Here is an 18,766-nt window from a genome sequence, read left to right on the forward strand (position 1 = left end):
GTGAACTATGAAAAGCTTACATGGAAAAAGGATAAGAACACAGGCCATCACTATGATTTTTAAAAAAAGTTTATTACAATGTACAATAGACTCATTAAGATGACAATCTTGACTGTAGGTGGCAACAGATGTTGAAGTAGGAAATGTAGATGTCACAAAGCAAGAAAGAAACCGACAGGAATCACCATCATATCTACACAGGAACGTTTACTTTTTGCCAGATTTCTTAATTCCACCACTGGCTGCAAAGAGAAGAAAATGTAATTTTAGAAAGGGAGGAATGCTGGGGACTTATCCTAGGTCACTAAGCCCAGAAGACTTAATTTTGATTTCTACCAGGTTTATAATACTATCCTGTGTGTTCCATTCACTAAAAATAGGAAGCTCAACAGCTCTCACATTTGCTCCCTTCTCTCTACACATACAATAGACCCTTCAACACCTTTCCCCTGGATTACTCTCATGCCTAATTGGTATCCCCCCACCCAATCTCTTCCCTCTCTCCTCCACATGCTACACCGATGCCAAATAAATCTCTCTGAAACACAGGTGTGACCATGTTACTCCTCTGCAGAACTAAGCAGTTCCCCATTATTTGGGGGATAAATTACAAGCTCTGTTGGTTACTTGAAGTTCTTCATAAGGTGGTTCCAGCCTTTCTTTCCAGGCTGATTATTGTCCCTCTTGAGACTCATCACTACAAATAAATTGGCTGACTTGATACTGTCTATTCAGGACATCCCCCCTCCTTCCTCCTGACCTTTGCTAGGCTGCACTCCATGCGGAGCCATTGGAACACATAGGTCCCTTCAAGTGCCATTTCCCTCAAGAGGTCTTTCTTGTTTTCCCTGGTTCTTAGTGTAGCCCTTTCCCCCAAATTTCTGTGTATTTATTTTGCATATAATCTATACTTCTCTGTAAACATACTGTATCTTGCTGATAGAATATAAGCACCTATAGGGTTGAGACTATTTCACTTTTGTCTTTGTATCCTCAGAACAAAGTACAAAGTAAGCAGTTATATGCCACTTCTTTTACTTCTGTGAACTGAATAGAAATTAAACATTCTTAACAATGGTCAAGAAGACACAAAAAGTTAATGAACAATATATAGGTAACATAAGTGTTGGCAGAAAGAGAAAGAACCCTGTTGGCCAAAGTGATCAGATAAGTATTACTGGAAGGGATATGGGGGAGCAGTAAGGAGATGAGAAAGACAGGATTTAAAGGGGGGAGCAGTAGGAAATAAGGCTGGACAGGTAGTTTTAGGACAAAATATGGAGAGACTGGAAGGCTAGGCTATGGAGTTTGAGTAATAAAATGTATTACTTATGAACATTTAGTTAGCATGGTAAGCCCCAAAACAAAAGCACTTAGGAAGAAGATGAACACCTATTAGACAAAGATCATTATAAAGGCAGTGTGATGTAGTAAATGATGTTGGGTTTGGAAGGAAAGACCTGGGTTCAAAAGCCAGCTTAGACATCTATTAGCTATGTTACCCTAGGGCAAATCATCTAACCTAGTTGTGAGGATAAAAATGAAACAATGTGAGGTACTCTAGCTATATGAAAGAAAAGAATATTATTAAAAAATATTTTTAAATAATAGATGGTCAAAGATTAGTTTGGAATATGACCTTAAAGATTAGAAATCAAGAGAAAGACAAAGGAAAGGTGGTAGGATAATTGAGATTGAAGGAGATTCTTGTTAAGCCAAGAACAATAGTAAATTAACATGCTAAGGATTTAGGATGGCAACTCTGGCCACTACTAACACCTGCCTAAAACCTACAGTCTTAGGGAATTACCTTATACTTAGAGAATTTGTGACTTTTCTCCAGACACAAGGCAAATAAAATTTCCTGACTCTGGGTAATGCAGACTATTGTAGGGATCAGTTAACTGCCTCTCTACCTTAACAACTTGAAAATCTGAGCTGAAAAATGTCATTTTAGCAACCTCCAAATTGTGTGCCTTCCTGGCCAAGAAGATTATGTAGCTAACATTTAGATGGGTCATGAAGAAATCTGATATATTGCAAAGCAATGAGTTTGTAGTTAATCTCATCCCATCTACTTCAGCTCTACATTTCCCATGCCCCTATTCTGTTGTGCCCTTTAGTTCCAATGTGCTTCCTCTCTTGGAACCACTGTTTGACTGTTAAATTTCCCTTTTCTAGATCTTTTATCTTCATATTCCTTTCATTTGGGAATACTCATGTTAACTTGGTTTTCCTCAGCATTTCTACATTATGCAGTATTGGGTTGCTCCTTCTTTTATAACCTTCCACCACATTGTGGTGGGGAAAACACTCCTTGCTCCTCGATCACACTTCCACTCTTTTTGCCCTCACCTATTTTCTTTTTAGGTTTATTTCTCTGTCTATATCTCCCTTTCCAGGTCTGGATTGCAGATTTACTCGTTTCCTAGATCATTCTCTACCTCTTCTCAAGAAGTTTAGAATCTTTAAGCTTCTTCTCCATGCGAAAACCTGCCCTTAAACTTAAGGATTTCAATATATTCTTGGATGTCTCCCCTCAAGCATCCTGGTCTTCCAATTTTAACATCCATGATCTTAAATCTGACCCAATTCAACACAATCCACCAGCCTCAACTCCCATGATCAGTGCCATTCATCTAACTGCAACTTTACTCTTTCAGTCACAGAAATGGCCATTCACTTGATTTCAGCATAACCCAAAATTGTCTACCTCTATAGTCTACAACTCTGAAATTCTCTCTGACCACAACCTCACATTCTTCAATCTTTTCTTTTACCTCACTTCTCTTAAACCTCACTAACAACTCCAGTCACTCCAAACTCCTCTGCTTCCCCAGTCTCCTTCTCTTCCTCTGGCCATATCTTCCTCTCCTGACCCTACAGTTAAAAAGCCCAACTATTCAACCCTCTACCCTTGTTTTTTCTTGTCCTGTTGTTCATGTCTTGCCAAATCCTAGGTTTTGGGTCATCTTCATAATCTACTTTCTCCACTCACACATATTTGCTATAGAAGTGGAAGATGTCAAAGAACTCTAGCAAACAAATCCATTACAAATTTTACACATGGTGAGAATTGATGTAGCTAGCCCAGAGCCATACAAATCACATTATTCTCAGCCATGCTTCCACACTCAATTTCTGCCTCCAACTCAAGCTCTTTTCTTGGTGAATATTCACCACTGTCTAGCCAGGACCTAGATCCATCAAACCACTTCCCAGCCATCTTCAAGTCAGATTACATTGGGATTACCCTACTTCTCTCCAGCCACATTTCTAAAAATAATAATCAACTCAACACTATCCTTCTTTGCAAAAAGTGTTAATCACTTGCTCTGATTCCAATGACCACTTTTCCAAAATACTCCTCTCTGGCTACTACTCCTTTATATGTTTTGTCTTTCCCTATTAGAAGGTAAGTAGAATGCAAGCTATTGAGGGCCTTTTTTGACTTTACAGAGTGCCCTCTACTGAACACAGGACTTTTCACATAGGTTTTTTGTTTTTTTGTCTAAATGCATGCTTGAATTGAACCAATTTGAGTTTCAATCCTGGGTCTGCCATATATCAGCTATGCCCAAGACAAGTTACTTCATTTCTCTGAATTTTGGTTTCCTAATTTGTAAACTGTATATTCTCTGAACTATGGCAGTAGTCTCCACAATTGGTGTCCTATCAATTCTCCTCCACCAATTACTAAATTTACCATTATATCAATTGCCAAAGTTGTGACAATTAAAGTGAGATAAATGTTTAAAAGCATGATAAAAAGGGGCAACTAGGTGGCTCAGAGGATAAAGAGCCAGGCCTAGAGACAGGAGGCCCTTGGTTTAAGTGTGGCCTCAGATACTTCCTAGCTGTGTGACTTTGGGCAAGTCATTTAACCCCAATTGCCTAGAAATGCTCTTCTGCCTTTGTATTCATTCTAAGATAGAAGGTAAAGGTTTAAAAAAAAAAAAAAAGAATACTATATTAATACCAGCTATCATCATCATGTGCTTCAACTAGTATGTAAAGATTTAGTTAGAGATTAAAAAAAAAAGATTTAGAGATATTCTGCTGGTATTTTTGGCACTGGAAATAGCAATTTAATTTCCAAAAGTGCTTTTTATCTTTGTTAATAAGTAATTACAGAAAATTCAAAGGACTAGGCTTTTTAACAAAACTTACCGAGTGGTCCCTTCCCAGCAGCTTTTGCTTTTAACTCTTCCAGTTTTTTCTGTTCTTCTTTTTGTTTTTGTTTGAAAGCTATATCTTCCTAAAGAAAATGTGGAACATACTATTGAGGTCTCAGCTGAGCTCAGCTGGGTAATAGTAACTATAACTGGCATTTGTCCCTGAGAATGCTGATAGTTGGAGATGAACAGATTTGGTTCATACTGGCTAGGCACAAGGAAGGCCTGGCCTGGCCTGGCCTGTATGGGAGGGGGAGTCTGCCCTCAGGGCTCTTTTCTAGCCCAGGACTCTTCCTTTTATAAGGCCTAAACCAGTAAAATCCACCCTCTTCTCCCAATATTTTATAATCTTCTGTGGAGCCTGAAATAAGAAAACCACCAGTTTCCTTGCTTATTACCACTCCCTGAGATCTGAGCAGGATCAAATCTTTGTCATGAAACCTGAAACCACAGCATTTTCCCCTACAGGGTGCCCTTTCACCTCAGTTCAGAGACCTCACCTCATCCATTTCCTTGGTTTGCTTCTTGGGCTGCTTCAGAGGCTTCTTCTTACCACCTGTCAAGGGATATAGGAAGCTCTGTTGTTAAGGTTAGGGAGACAGGAATAGAAACCTCAGAGCGTATTTCCTGTCCAGCCTCATCACCCCATCGTGGGATAGAGGGCCGGGAGCCGAAAATTATGGGTTCCTTCACATCATCTTTTCCCAGGCCTGAGGGTCCTGAGCCCCTCGGGGCAACCAGAAATCTCAAGCCTTTCTTTCCTGGGAGTCTGCCTAGTACTGGACAAGCGGGTTTAGAAAGGAGTTTGGAACTCGGCCCTGACGAGAGATCCAGGGTTCAGGGGCTTCCCCTCTCCCGGTCCAGGATGGAGGGTCCGGTCAGATCAGCCCCTCGCGGGCATGGAGGGAGAGATAGGACCCTCTTTCTCGAATCCACTCCCTGATATGGCCAGACCATGCGGCCCTCCCCCTCCCCCCAGTGGCGACCGCCACCCCTCAGGTCTTTGGGAAACTCACCCTCGCGACCGGACATGGTGCCTGCTGCTCAGCTTCCCCCAAGCCCCCTCGCTGCCGGAAGTGGACCCTTCGGATCCTCCCTTTCCGCCTCCATCGTCGGGCTGATTGGTTCCTAACTTGGAAATGAAGCCCCGGCTTCCGCGTCGGGGTCAGGGGTCATAGCCGGCTTGAGACCGGGCTACTCGGAGCCTGTAGTTACTGGTCCCAACGGCCCCACGTCAGGTGAGGGGACCGGTACGGGGCAGAGGCATCCAAGCCCAAGTCCTCGGCCCGTGCGCCTTCCCATCCCAGCTTTGGGGTACTGGGTCTGGAGGGTCTCAGGCTGGTCTGAGGACTCCGGCAGAGCCCCAGGGAGAGAGGCCTTCTGTCCGCATGCTACCGCCCTCGGTTTTGCCCAGAGGCCTGGTCTGGGGAGCCCTGACTGGTCCAGAGGTGTCCTCGGTAGGCCTCCTTCCCTTACCCCAACTGCCTGTGGTGGGAGAAGCCGCTTAAGGGCATAGGGGGTCTGGAAACAGAGGAGAGGGTGAGAAGAGGGAAGGGCAATCTGGGAAGACATCCCGAGGCCTTGGGGTTGGGATGGAAGGAGTTTCTCGCCCTTAGAATAAGGTTTTTTCCTTTGGAATTCGGAGCCTTGACCAGGGATTGGTTTGTACAAGCTCGTATTATGTGAGACTAGGGGACCTAGCGTTACTCTGCATCCCTGAACCTGCAGATCATCTTGTCTACCCAATTGGGGGGGGGGGGCTTACCCTACATTTTGTCTCTCTTGTAGAATATTCTGTCTTGAATGTAGTTTATAGGATCATAGATTTAGAACTGTTGAGTCCTCAGAGACCATGTATTCCAGTTCTCATACACAAGAGGAAACAAGTCTAAAGAAGTTTAAAAGACTTTGAAGATTACCCATTGGGTTATAGGTAGTATTTGAACCTACTTCCTTTGATTCTGCCTTCTAATTAATAGTTATTATATTATTTGTCTCTGACCTCCCTGGGAGCAAACAGGCCCTTTGATATACCTGCCTATGTGACTAAGGACAAATTACTTCTCAGTGCTCCTGCCTGTGAGCTTATCTGTATTCTTTGCTGTGATGAAACTGCCCCTCTCCCGCCAAATGTAGAGGGCAGAGCCAGGGTTATTTATCTTTGTTTCTTTCCTCCCAATGCATGCTTGATAAAGTTTAAGTACCTACTATCTTCTTAAACTGCCTAGTAGATATCTCAAACTGGATGTACTATTTACTCAACATGTACAAATCTGATCTTGTCTTTTTACCCCAAAACCTTCCTACTTTCCCTATTTCTCTTGAGGGTACTACCTGCTCGAAATTGTCTCCTCATTCTCACTTGCACCCATCATCATCTAGGGCCTGAACTCTTGCAGTAGTGTGCCTCTTGGTCCCCTTGCGTCAGGTCTTTTTGAACCCTAATCCTTCAAATTGATCTTCTGAAGCATAGCTCAGACCATATCACTGTATTCAGCAATTTCCCAGAGTTTATCACTTCCAGGATCAGATGTAAAATCAGTCTTTTGTTTGACTTTCAAAGCTCCTCATAATATGGTCCTTTCCTACCTCTCCAGGCTCCTTTCACCTTAATCTCCTTGCCATAACTCTTCCATCCAGTGACATTGGCCTCCTGGCTGTTCATTGAACTGGATACTCCCATCTTCCTACTCCAGGAATTTCCTTTAGCTGCTCCCCATACCTGAAACTCTTCCCTCCTTATTTCTACTTCCTGGCTTTCCTGGTTTCTTTCATAACTCACTTAAAGTCCTACCTTTTGCAAGAAGGCTTTCCCAGACCTTTTTAATTTTAGTGCCTTCCCTCTTGGACTATTCCTAACTTACCCTGTATGCATCTTGATACATGTTTGCATTTATCTTCCCCATTGGACTCTGGGCTCCTAGAGGACAGGGACTGTTTTTTCAACCCTCTTTTTTTGAAACCCCAGTGCTTACTCAGCATAGTACCTGGCACAAAATAAGCACTTTAGAAATGCTAGTTGACTCTTGGGCAGATAAAGATGCAAATGATAAAAAATGACAATGCTTACATTCAATGAGCTTTATACTGGGGGTAAGATATGACTCATAGACTGATATGACATATAGACGGATTTGAGGAGAGCAAAGGAAAGAACAAATTAAGCTAGTCTTATTGTAGATGCTTAATAGTCTTGTTTATAGGAAAATTGGGAGAGAACTAAGTACAAGAATGAGTAGGAATTAAGGAAGATTTCATGAATCTGAATCAAACATGATGAGGAAATAATGTGAAATAAGAGTAGAAAGATAAGTTGGAGCCAGGTTTTCTTGGGTCATGCTTGGTAAAGGAGTTTTTATTTTATGCTAAGGGCAATTGAGAGAAAGTTTTTGAGCAGAAGAATGACAAAGTCAAATCTGTGAAGGTTGGGAGATCAATTAAAAAGTCTATTAAAATGAAAAAAAAGTCTTATTAAAATAGTCTAGGATAGAAGTGATAAGGTTAGAATTAGGCTGGTAGCCTTGTGAATGGAGGTAAAAGGACATGGATTAGAGGGTAGCTAGATAGATTAGTGGATTGAGAGCCAAACCTAGAGATGAGAGGTCCTGAATTCAAACCTGGCCTCGATACTTCCTAGTTGGTTGACCATGGGCAAGTTACTTAACCCCATTACCTAACCCTTACTGCTTTTCTGCCTTGGAACCAATGCAGTATTGATTCTATGATGGAAGGTAAGGGTTTAAAACCAAAACAAAACATGGGTTATATTGTACAGGTCAGTGAATCAATGAATTTCTTTTAAACTTGCTTTGAGGACATTCCATGATCAGTGTTGAGTATTAGGCAGTATAAAATGAGTGTTGTTCTATACATTAGTGGATCAGTTTGTGTTTTGGAGATTTTTTTCCCCATGGGCTTGTAGTTCAAAAGTATTTCAGCTAGGAAATAGGTAGGTAGAATTGGTAAAAATCAGAATCATTGTTTTCTTTGCAGGCAAGTGAATAATATTCGGGCTTGTGGAAACTTAATACCCATGTGCACTTCTGAAAAGAGAAAGGATCAAGGACATTATATATGTGTAAATAATTGTGAATCATTGCTGATTTTCCTTTTGTGAGTACTTTATTTTTTTCCTGCCTTTTGGGGGGGGGGGCTTCAATTATTTTTGATTGCCACCAGGTGTCACTGTAACAGTTTGATTTAGCTATCAGATTTTCTATTTGGACAGCAATTTGGCTGACACAACACAGAGCAATTTCATCTTCTGGCAGACTTTTAATAGATATGAGAAGATAGGACGAGATAGGGAGGAATAGAAGAAGGAACTCTGCTTGTCAAATAATGAGGAAATGTCCGTATTTGAGTAGTCCTCAACTTCTAAAAGACTGAAAAAAAGGGAAAGATTAAAGAAAATCAATCTGTTGAGCCTGACTGAGCAGTGACTAAGAATAGTGGGGGAAGGGAGAGATTAGAGAACTGAAATGTGAGATTTAGGAATCAAATAGCCTGGGAGTCCTGTGATTAAATGAAATTAAGAGGAGAAAATTGGACCAAGTACAAGAAAAAAATATTTTTCATGAAGTCCTGGTTTTCTTACATAATTGTGTCTTTGCAGGTAAAGTAGAAGTTATCTTCATGGAAACTTTATGCTTCAGCAGTCATTGAAGTTTCTTATAAAATATCTGAACCCTTAAGCAAAGAGAGCTCGCTGATTTTTTTTTGAAGAAAGGTTGGATTCTGATATGAAGGTAATTGATGAAGCTTTTTTTTTTTTTCCAGAAATGAGACCAAATCCTAGATGTTTCCTGAAATCCCATCTCAGATTTCCCCAGGGGATTTTTATGCTTCACTCTCCCTGCTGAGTTGTTGTCCCCATGTTTCCCTCCAGTTTGTGATCTTTTTTTTATAGGAGTTAAACTCTGTGCAGGCCTGGGCGTCCTTTTCCTCGGGCACAAGATTCATCCAGCTCATAATAGGGACTTAACTGTTCTTGGAGAGTAGCCAAAAGTTTTTGTAGGAAGGCATAAGCTGTGAAAACAAATAAAGTATATATATTATTTGCTGTTTTTATCCAATTAAAGACAAGTGTTGATAGAGAATAATGAAGATATAACAATAAAATTTTTAATGTATAAAATGTGTCATCCCTCTTCAGGATTAGAAAATTATGAAGATTATTATATATATATATATATTGTCCTAAATGATCAGTTGATTGGTTTTTTTTAAATATTGGTTAATTTTTCTAAAGTTGTTTCCCCTTTTAAAATCTTTGTTATGGGAGAAGTCTTGCTGATCAGAGAAGAGGGGAAGGTTATATTCAGGACTATATGTGATTTTTTTTAAAGTATTAATAAATAAATTTTTTTGAAAAGGTGACTTGGTATAGTGCCTATTGGGCAGGCTTTGGAGTAAGAAAGACCAGCTTCAATTCCTGCCTCTGATGCATGGGCGAATCATTTATCTCCTCAGTGTCTCTAGCAACTTACTTTCTTTTCTTTTCTTTTCTTTTCTTTTCTTTTCTTTTCTTTTCTTTTCTTTTCTTTTCTTTTCTTTTCTTTTCTTTTCTTTTCTTTTCTTTTCTTTTCTTTTCTTTTCTTTTCTTTTCTTTTCTTTTCCTTTCTTTTTTTTTTTTTTTTTTGAATTCTTACTTTCTATCTTAGGATAGATACCAAGTATTGGTTCTAAGATAGAAGAGCAGTAAGGGCTAGGCAATAGGGATTAAGTAAGACTTGCCCAGAGTCACACAACTACGAAGTGACTGAGGTCGGATTTGAACTCAGGTCCTCCTGACTCCAAACCTATTCAGACTATCCTGTCTCAAGAGTGAGAAATGCTGGAACTTTGGATTTGTGCTTTTTATTAGTTCTTGGCAGATGACTTCTGTGTCCCTTTTCTAGTGTTCCTCACTGCCTTGCATGAATTTTCAGGCCTAATGATGGGGCATACCACCATTTTTGCGATGCAATACATCATGAATTTGCCCCAGAAACTGGGACTGAGAAGCCAAAGAACGAAACTCCTTATCATGAGAACCTTCTACAACCCAGGTCCTATCCAACCCAAGGGGAAAGCTTCAGTAAAAACTGCCATCAAAATGTATCACAGACTCAATGAAATGGGTCAAACCTTGGGGCAGAACTTCCAGCAGAGAATATCTTCTACAGCTAAAACTTGGTGGGACAGGTATGAGGAATTCGTTGGTATAAATGAAGTTCGAGAGGCCCAAGGGAATGTGACTGAGGTAAATACTACATAGCTTATACAGCTAAGAATTGAGAACTCTTATCACTTTTTATACTGGGTCCTACTGTGATATGTTATTTCTGACTAACACTAGCCTCAGCACTGTTGAAACCACATCTAGCCTTTGTCTTTCCTGGCTATCAAGCATCAACTCTTTAGTACAGTGATGGCAAACCTATGACACATGTGTCACCACTGCCATTTTCGATGTCATGCGGCTGCATGTGGCCGTGTACAGAGAAGTATGGGGCCACATGCCAAGGATGAAACATTTGTTGTAGTGTAGTGTAGACACTGCACTATAGATGACAATTCTACCTATAGTAATTTACCTATTTTGGTTTATTAAATACAGTTATATATCACAATTATACATTTTTGTTATTTAAACTATAAATATTGCGAAATTATGGTTTTTTTCTTGAAGTGACACACCACCCGAGTTATGCTCGGTTTTTTGGTGAATTTTGACACACCAAGCTCAAAAGGTTGCCCATCACTGCTTTATTACCATCATGATAGAGATATTGAATGTGGATTTAGCCCTTCACCCAACCAAACCACTGCCATTTTCCCCTCTGAAGTCCCTGGATTTATCCTTGGGTAGGTTCAATAAATGATTCCTCCATTATTATTAATCCAATACAGTTATTATTCACAGAAGGCACGCGACCACGAATTGGTGATATCGGTTGCATTTATAATGATTTCATAGCACTCTGTATGTAATTAAAGAACATTTGTGAAAGGAAAAAATGAAAACCATTATGCTCTACATAGGGTGCCCCAAAAATCTTAGTTCCAGTTAAGCTTTAAGAACTTAAGACCACATTGACAAAAGTCAAATCAATCATAATTTCAGTTTAATCATATTTCAGCCATTTCTACAATAGCAGTAAGAATGATTTATTTATAAAACACAAGAATTTATGGTACTTTCTACACAAGTGGAAAAGTGGGTGAATATTCTGCCTTTCATTGTGTCTCATGTTTATGTGTTTATATATGTTTACATACATGCACATATGTACATTTACACATATATAAAGACCACATCCATGTTTTGTCTTTAAGCTTCATTTAACCTTTGTTACTTAGTTCTTAAAAAGCTAAATAGAAAGCTTCCCCTCCCCTATTTGAATGAAGAAACATGAATGAGGAATAGGGGAAGAGAGGAGTAAATGGCAGATTCAGAGATAGACTGAGCCCTAGGTTCCTTCTTTTGTGATAAAGACATATGGTTTCATAAGTGACGCCATAGTGCACACAGTACTGGGCCCAGATTCAGGAAGACATGAGTTGAGATCTAGCTCTGTGATTATGGGCAAGTCACTTAACTTCTGGCTGCCTTAATTTCCTCATCTGTATAATGGAATCATAATAGCACCTACTTGCCAGAGTTGTGAGAATCAAATGAGGTAATATTTATAAAGCATCTAGCATAATGCCAGGCATATACTAAGCACTTAATAATTGCTTATTTCCTTTCCTTATTACCTTCCCTTATAGCAGTATAGGAAGGACACCTCTGTTTGAAATTTTCCTTTTCACATCTCTGACTTCTATCAGAATAAAAATAGAAGGAAAGCAAAATATGCTAGGGCAACCAGAATACCAGTGTGTACCACTATGCAGATTATGTCCTCCCCCATTTCCAATAGTTCACTTATTTTAGGAAAGTAGTTCACTGTAGAAAGGGGGACAGATTTCACCTCTGTTTTTCTTTCAGGCAGAGAAAATGTTTATGGTGGCTCGAGGTATTGTCCGAGAGGCTAGAGAGACCTTGGAGGCTCACCAGGTCAGACTCAAAGATATTCGGGATCGTTTGGATAGAGTTTCTCGGGAAGACACCCAGTACTTGGAACTTGCAACTTTGGAACACAAATTGTTGCAGGTAGGATAACTCTGTAGGCAGCTGGGTAGCCAGAGCTACTGAGATTATAACTGGTGCAATCTAGAGCTTCCTAAGATATAAATCCTGATCCACTAATAAATCTGTTACTAGTATACACAGAAGTAGTAGATGTATTTGTCTCTGTAAATAAATTAAGTTTGAATGGTTAAACTTTACAAAAGCAATTTATTTTGTGACTTGGTCACTAACATCATCAAAGATCATTGATAGAACTCAGAAAAGAACAGGAAGGGAATTACTGTTATAGTAAGTGCTCTTTTAGTATCCTATTGTTATTCCTTAATATATTAACATTAATGTAATAACATTGATGGGAAGTTTTTTTTTTTTTGTTGGGAAGTTTTAACACTTTTTATTAACCAGTTAAATTCAGATACTATTTACTCTCCCCTGCTGTCTCATTCCCCATTGCCTAAAAACATACATCTGTCCAAAAAAACAAATATCCTTTATCTTGATCTTGTCAACCCCTCAAGCTATAGTATTCTTTTTTGCTAACTTCTGGAAAGAGTCTATACTTCCAGTTTGTACTTGATGAACACATCACTCTTCAGCTTTCTGTAGTCTGACTTTTCATCCTAACTGCTCCACTGAAACAGCTCTCTTTAAGGTTACCATGACTTCCTAATTGTGGCCTTTCACATTTTTCAGTCCTCATCCTCCTTATTCTTAGCATTTGACACTGGACATCATCCTCTCCTTCTGGTTATTCTTTCCTCCCTTATGCTTCTTCTCTTACTGTCTAACCTCTCTGTTTTGTTCTTCCCTGGTTTGTTGTTTCCCTATAGATGCACCACCAGACTCAGTCCTCGACCCTTTTATGCTTTCTCATATCCTTAGTAATCTTATCTACTCCTGTGGCTCCAGTTATCATCTCCTACATCTATGTATCATTCTCAGTCTTTTACCTGAGTTCCAATCCTATGTCTCTAGCTGCCTGGTAGTGAAGTACATTTTTGTACTGTGGACATTTCCCATTCATAACTGAACTCATCATTTTCCCCTTAAATTTGCCCTTGCTTTCCTGCTTTCTCATTTCTTTTAGTGTTACCACCATCCTCCCAGGCTTGCCTTTTCCACATCTCAGGGTCATCTTTGTTTATTCCTTTGTCTCACTCCTCAATAACCAATCAGTTGCCAGGTCTTGCCATTTTTTACTTAAACAGTATTGTTCATATATGTTGTCTTCTCTACCCACTTTGCCACAATCCTAAATGGGGCTGTCAGTTGTAATAGCCAATCTTTCCTCTCTATTTCAAGGCTTAATCCACACAAATCTATCCATCACACAGTTTTCAAATTTGTCCATCTGCACACTAGGAACTAATATTCCTAATACATTGATTTGGTTATATTTCTAAGAACTCAAAAACTTGGGAAGTTCCTTCTGCCTATAGGAAACAAAACAGATTGCTTTAAACTGGCTTGGAAAGCCCTCCATCACACCACTTTGTGTTGTCTTTTTGACCTTATTTTGTACAATGCCAATCATGTACTTTATTTTCCATTCAAATTGGACTACTAATTGACCTTATTTATAAAATGAGGGAGGAACGTCTTCTGACATCTCTGCAGCTATGATCTGATTATCCTGATCTTGTATTCCTACTTCTGTACATTTTTAAAGACCATCCCTTATGCTTGGCACATATTCATTCCTCTTTTCTAACTTCCTTTTGAAAATTTTTTCTTTGAAAATGTGCCCCTGGGGGTGGCTTGGGTGGCTCAGTGGATTGAGAGCCATGCCTAGAGATGGGAGGTCATGGGTTCAAATTTGGCCTTAGACACTTCCTGGCTGTGTGAACCTGGACAAAATCATGTAATCCCCATTGTCTAGCCTTCGCCACTCTTCTACCTTGGAACTAATACACAGTATTGATTCTAAGATGGAAGGTTAGGGTTTAAAATTTTTTTTAATTAAAAAAAAAAGTAAAAAAGAAAACATGCCTCTTTCTCTATGAAACCTTCCCAGTTCCTATTCCCTTTGAAAGCAATCTCTCTTTCCTCAAATTTTCCCAGAGCACAAAGGGTCATGCCTTTGCCCTTATGACATAAACTTTGTGAAGGTAGGAATTGTGTTATTTTTCATTATTATATCCTCAGTGCCTATTATATGTAGTATCTTGATGGTAGTAGAGATTTAACAGATTTTTGTGAGGTGATTTGCATCTCCCATCTCCCTTGTAGTCCATGCTCTTGGCACATCTCATTCCTGCCACCTTCCCATGTATGCCCTTCCTTGATGGAGGGGAGAGGGACAAAGTTCTACATTCATAGTTTACTTCTTTAGGTTTCCATTGACAGAGACTTTGTAGTTTTTTTCTGCTTGTTTCCGTAGGAAGAGAAGAGGCTCCGAACAGTCTACATTAACGCAGAAGAGTCAGAACGAGAGAAATTTTCCCTCTTTTCTGCAGCGGTGAGAGAGAGTCACGAGAAAGAGCGAACAAGAACTGAAAAAACAAAGAACTGGTCAATCATTGGTTCTGTTCTAGGTGCTGTGATTGGTGTTGCTGGCTCAACTTATGTGAATCGTGTCCGATTGCAGGAACTGAAGTCATTGCTCCTAGAATCACAAAAGGGACCAATGAGTCTGCAAGAGGCCATCAGAGAGCAGGCTTCTAGCCACAGTGTGCAAAACAAGAATCTCAGTGACCTTATTGAAGAATTTAGGAGCTTAATACACACTGGAATCATGTTGTCCTCTAGAACTCAAGAAGATGCTGCTTCTACTGAAGAAAGTCTCATGTCTCATAAAGATACCTCCTTACTTTCAGCCTCTCTGAAAGAACAGCTCAGCCAATCTAAGCAGGTCCGTTCATGTCTAGAGAGTTTACAAGAGCAGCTTACTGACCTGGACAAAAAATTCAGTCAAATGGTTGCAGAGGTTCAGCTTGTCAAGGCTACAGCCCGTTCTCAGCTTATAGAGCAAGCAAACCAAGCTTCTCTAGACTCCTCAGTGGACACTGGCCAGGCCCTGGTTGCCCAAGGCATAATTCTAGAACTCTCAGATATGGAGCAGAGGTTGGAGGCCCAAGTCAATAGGAACTCTCTCTATAGCACCATGATAACTTGTACCATGTTTGCTGCTATACTGCCAGTGCTATACATTCTCTTCAAAGCCAACTAACCGCCTCTAGAGGGAAGATCCAATGAAGAAGTGGACTTGTTGGATTTAGTAATGAGCTGACAGGCACCTTAGTGCTTGGCCCATTGAAGTCACTTGGAGTCTTCAAATGGTGAATCCCCTAGTACCTGTTGAGCCTGGCTCCTGAAAGAGGAAGAGATAGGCAACAGGGTTCTTTTTTTTCATATACAGATTTACCTTTTTAAAATTCTAACTCATTTTACCTTTATTTACCAACTTTGCACTTAGGTGATATATTCCACAGAAGGAAGGTATTATATTTGAGATTATGTTATTGAAAACAGTTTAAAAACTCCAAATTATGATAATAGCTGAAATTTACATGACTCTTTACAGTCTACAAAGCACTTTATACACATAACATTATCAATTGATCCTCACAACCGTACAATGTGGTAATGGAAGTCTAAGTCACTTTGATTGTTGGGAAAGCAGTTCAACAGTATGGATTTAGAACTGGGAAGTTCCATTTTAAAATTTTCCTTAATAGTCCCATTGTTCTCTCTAGGTTCTCCCCATTGTTGTCTTCTACTGGAGTCTGCATTCTATGATATTTTTCTTATCATGTCATTGTGTTGGGAGTAATTATTTTTTGATGCTTATTTTACCTGAATTTCTAACTTTGGTTTTCATTTTCCTGACTCAACTTGCATTTCCCAGACCTTCTTATGTCTGTTTATGGGGTTTCCGGTCATTAGAACCTGGGAGTTAGGATTCCTGAATGCTCACAGACTGACTGACCATGGAATCCACATCCCTTTATGACTTAGTGATTCCATCTGTCAGGTGGGAAGAGCTCTCTTTGTATTTTGTTTTTCTTTTCACCTTTCCTCTCAGTCATGGAGAATAATTATTGTCTGATACTTGAAACAGGGGAATTGGGATGGGAAGTGGAGCTGTATGATGGAAAAATGTGAGACCACTAAGTTTAGGTAGGAATGGATTATGTCGAATTGGCAGCTCAGAGAAAGGAGCTGGCCTTGCTAAACAAACAGATCTTTGCCTTTAGGGAAATAGGATTTGGGCATTACCTGGAGATGCTCTCTGAAAGTATCTCATTTTGCCTCAGTCCAGATGGGAGGAGAGCTGGCAAAGCTGTATCCATTGATAGTGTGAACTGAAAAGCAGAGAGCTGGGTGGGGTGAATTCCAGAAGTGGAAGTCACCATGCTAGTTGGGGGAGGGGGGCCCAGCAGGCAGGTTGTATGGTGTCAGATTCTTTCTGCGTGAACCCCACCCTGACATGCCTACTCCAGCCCAGGAGGGCTCCCTGCGTTTCCTTCAAACCTTTCCTGCCCTATCAAGCCTCAGACAGTGGCCTTACTCTATGTCAGCATTTCCTTTCTGTTGCTAAATAAGAATTCAGAGTTGAATAAAAGATCTGACTGATATGACTCTCATTTTATCTTCATTTTTTCTTTGGGGGAAGCTGTATTGTTCACCATATTGGGAGCAAAATGGAGGAATAGCACCACCAGTGGCTCATTCCAATCACATACACATTGTAGTTTATTTGTTGAGCTGGAACTGGAACCTGGGAAGATTATTCCAGGTAGTATCTTAACTCTTGGCTATGTTCTTGTGGTGCCTGACACCACATCTTTGAATAGCCCCACTTCCTGGATGGCTAACAGCATATTTAACATTAATAAGTTCCTCTACTATACAGTGTAATATGTTGGGCACTGAAGACATATATAAATAAGGAAAAATCCCTGCACTTATCATAGAATCATAGCTCAACATGCCTTATCCTCAATGCCTTCTAAAAAAATGGTATCAAACATGACCACAACACTCCTCAGTACTGCCTAAACCGAAAGGAAAAGAGAATGGGAAATATTTAACAATATAAATATAATATTATGGTTACATTTTAAAACTAAGTCAATTTATAGCTTAGAGGAATCCACATGTATAGATTTGGTCCTCATTTCTTTTTGAATTTGATGTCACTGTTCTGTATTCCTGACAAGTGGTCATCCAACATTTATTTGAAGATATCCAAACATTTAAAATCGTGACCTCCTGCGGTAATTCAGTTTTCGGAAAACTCAATTATTAAATTTTCTTTCATCTTGAGCCAGAAATATACTCCTATTTGCCTTCTTATATATGATAGCCCTTAAAGACCAGAAGATCATGCTTTTTTTTTTTTTTTTTTTTTTTTTTTGGCTAACCCTATCCAGTTCTTTCATATCCTTGAGGAGTCAGCTCCCTAGTCCTTTCACCATCTTGGCCATATTAACTTGAGAACATCCTTCCTGAAATTTGGCACTCAACTGATTATAGTTCACATTGTGGTCTGACCAAAGCATTCTGTAACCTTTCATTCTGGACAGTATGTTTCTGTTAATATCCTTTTAGGGTTGCATTAGCTTTTGGGGGAAGTCATGTCTCAATTTATTGGGCTTATAATTTGTTAATCCCACAGATATTTTTCATATGAAAACTTGTCTTCATGTCTTTCCCATTCTGTACTCATATAGTTTATTTTTTTTTTAAATCAATGACAAGCATTCACATTTCTATCAACTTTCCTTTTGTTAGATCTAGCCCATCATTCCATCCCAAGGGATTCGAAGGATCACTTTGGATCCTGATCCTATTCATGTCATAAGTGAATTTAATAAGCATGCCTTTATCGTCCAAGTGCTGAATAGAACTGGGCCAGGGGATGGTGTAAGTCTAATAGAGGAGATAACACAAATGATTACAGTGGAATGTTAATTGTATGAGATAAGCATAACGTACTCTGAACATTCATGAGGGAGAGATAATTTATGGCCATGAATATGAGGGAAGGCTTTATAGAGGAGCTGGCATTTGAAGTGGGTCTTAAACCACAAGGTTTTGATCAGATGGACATGGAAAGGACATTCTGAGAATAGGAAACTAAGGAAAGTTACAAAGGTGGGAAAGTTTAGGACATGTTTGAGGAATCTGATCTGTCATTACAAATCTTATGGATAGGAACCCTAGTAAAAAAAATACATTTCCATCCTAATCACAATGAGACGGGACTCCTAGCTGCCAAATGGAAAACCACCTATTCCCTTGCTATCATTTCCTGTTCTCTCTCTCTCTCTCTCTCTCTCTCTCTCTCTCTCTCTCTCTCTCTCTCTCTCTTTCTCTTTTTTCCAGCCTTTAACTTCCATCTGGTTTCAAGGCAGAAGAGTGGTAAGGGCTAGGCAATGGGAGTTAAGTGACTTGCTCAGGGTCACACAGTTATGTGTCTCTACTCTTCCTTCCTTCCTTCCTTCCTTCCTTCCTTCCTTCCTTCCTT

The 18,766-nt window shown here is 39.7% G+C and overlaps 1 protein-coding gene and 1 long non-coding RNA gene across 2 annotated transcripts; one reads left to right on the top strand and one right to left on the bottom strand.

Moving 5' to 3' along the window:
• Positions 1–51: 51 nt before the first annotated feature.
• LOC123230830 lies at positions 52–5,262 on the bottom strand. Its single transcript, XR_006505090.1, has 4 exons — positions 5,192–5,262; positions 4,676–4,731; positions 4,171–4,258; positions 52–242 (listed from the first exon to the last, which is right to left on the bottom strand). It is a non-coding gene; the product is annotated as an uncharacterized LOC123230830 (long non-coding RNA).
• Positions 5,263–10,110: 4,848 nt separating this feature from the next.
• Positions 10,111–15,463, top strand: CCDC51 (coiled-coil domain containing 51). The gene is made up of 3 exons (XM_044657005.1): positions 10,111–10,419; positions 12,151–12,315; positions 14,675–15,463. The coding sequence occupies exons 1-3, from the start codon at positions 10,111–10,113 to the stop codon at positions 15,461–15,463; spliced, it is 1,263 nt and encodes a 420-aa protein (XP_044512940.1).
• The last annotated feature ends 3,303 nt before the right edge of the window (positions 15,464–18,766 follow it).

Source organism: Gracilinanus agilis, chromosome 1 (genome assembly GCF_016433145.1).
Source record: "Gracilinanus agilis isolate LMUSP501 chromosome 1, AgileGrace, whole genome shotgun sequence".
Classification (NCBI taxonomy): Eukaryota; Metazoa; Chordata; class Mammalia; order Didelphimorphia; family Didelphidae; genus Gracilinanus; species Gracilinanus agilis.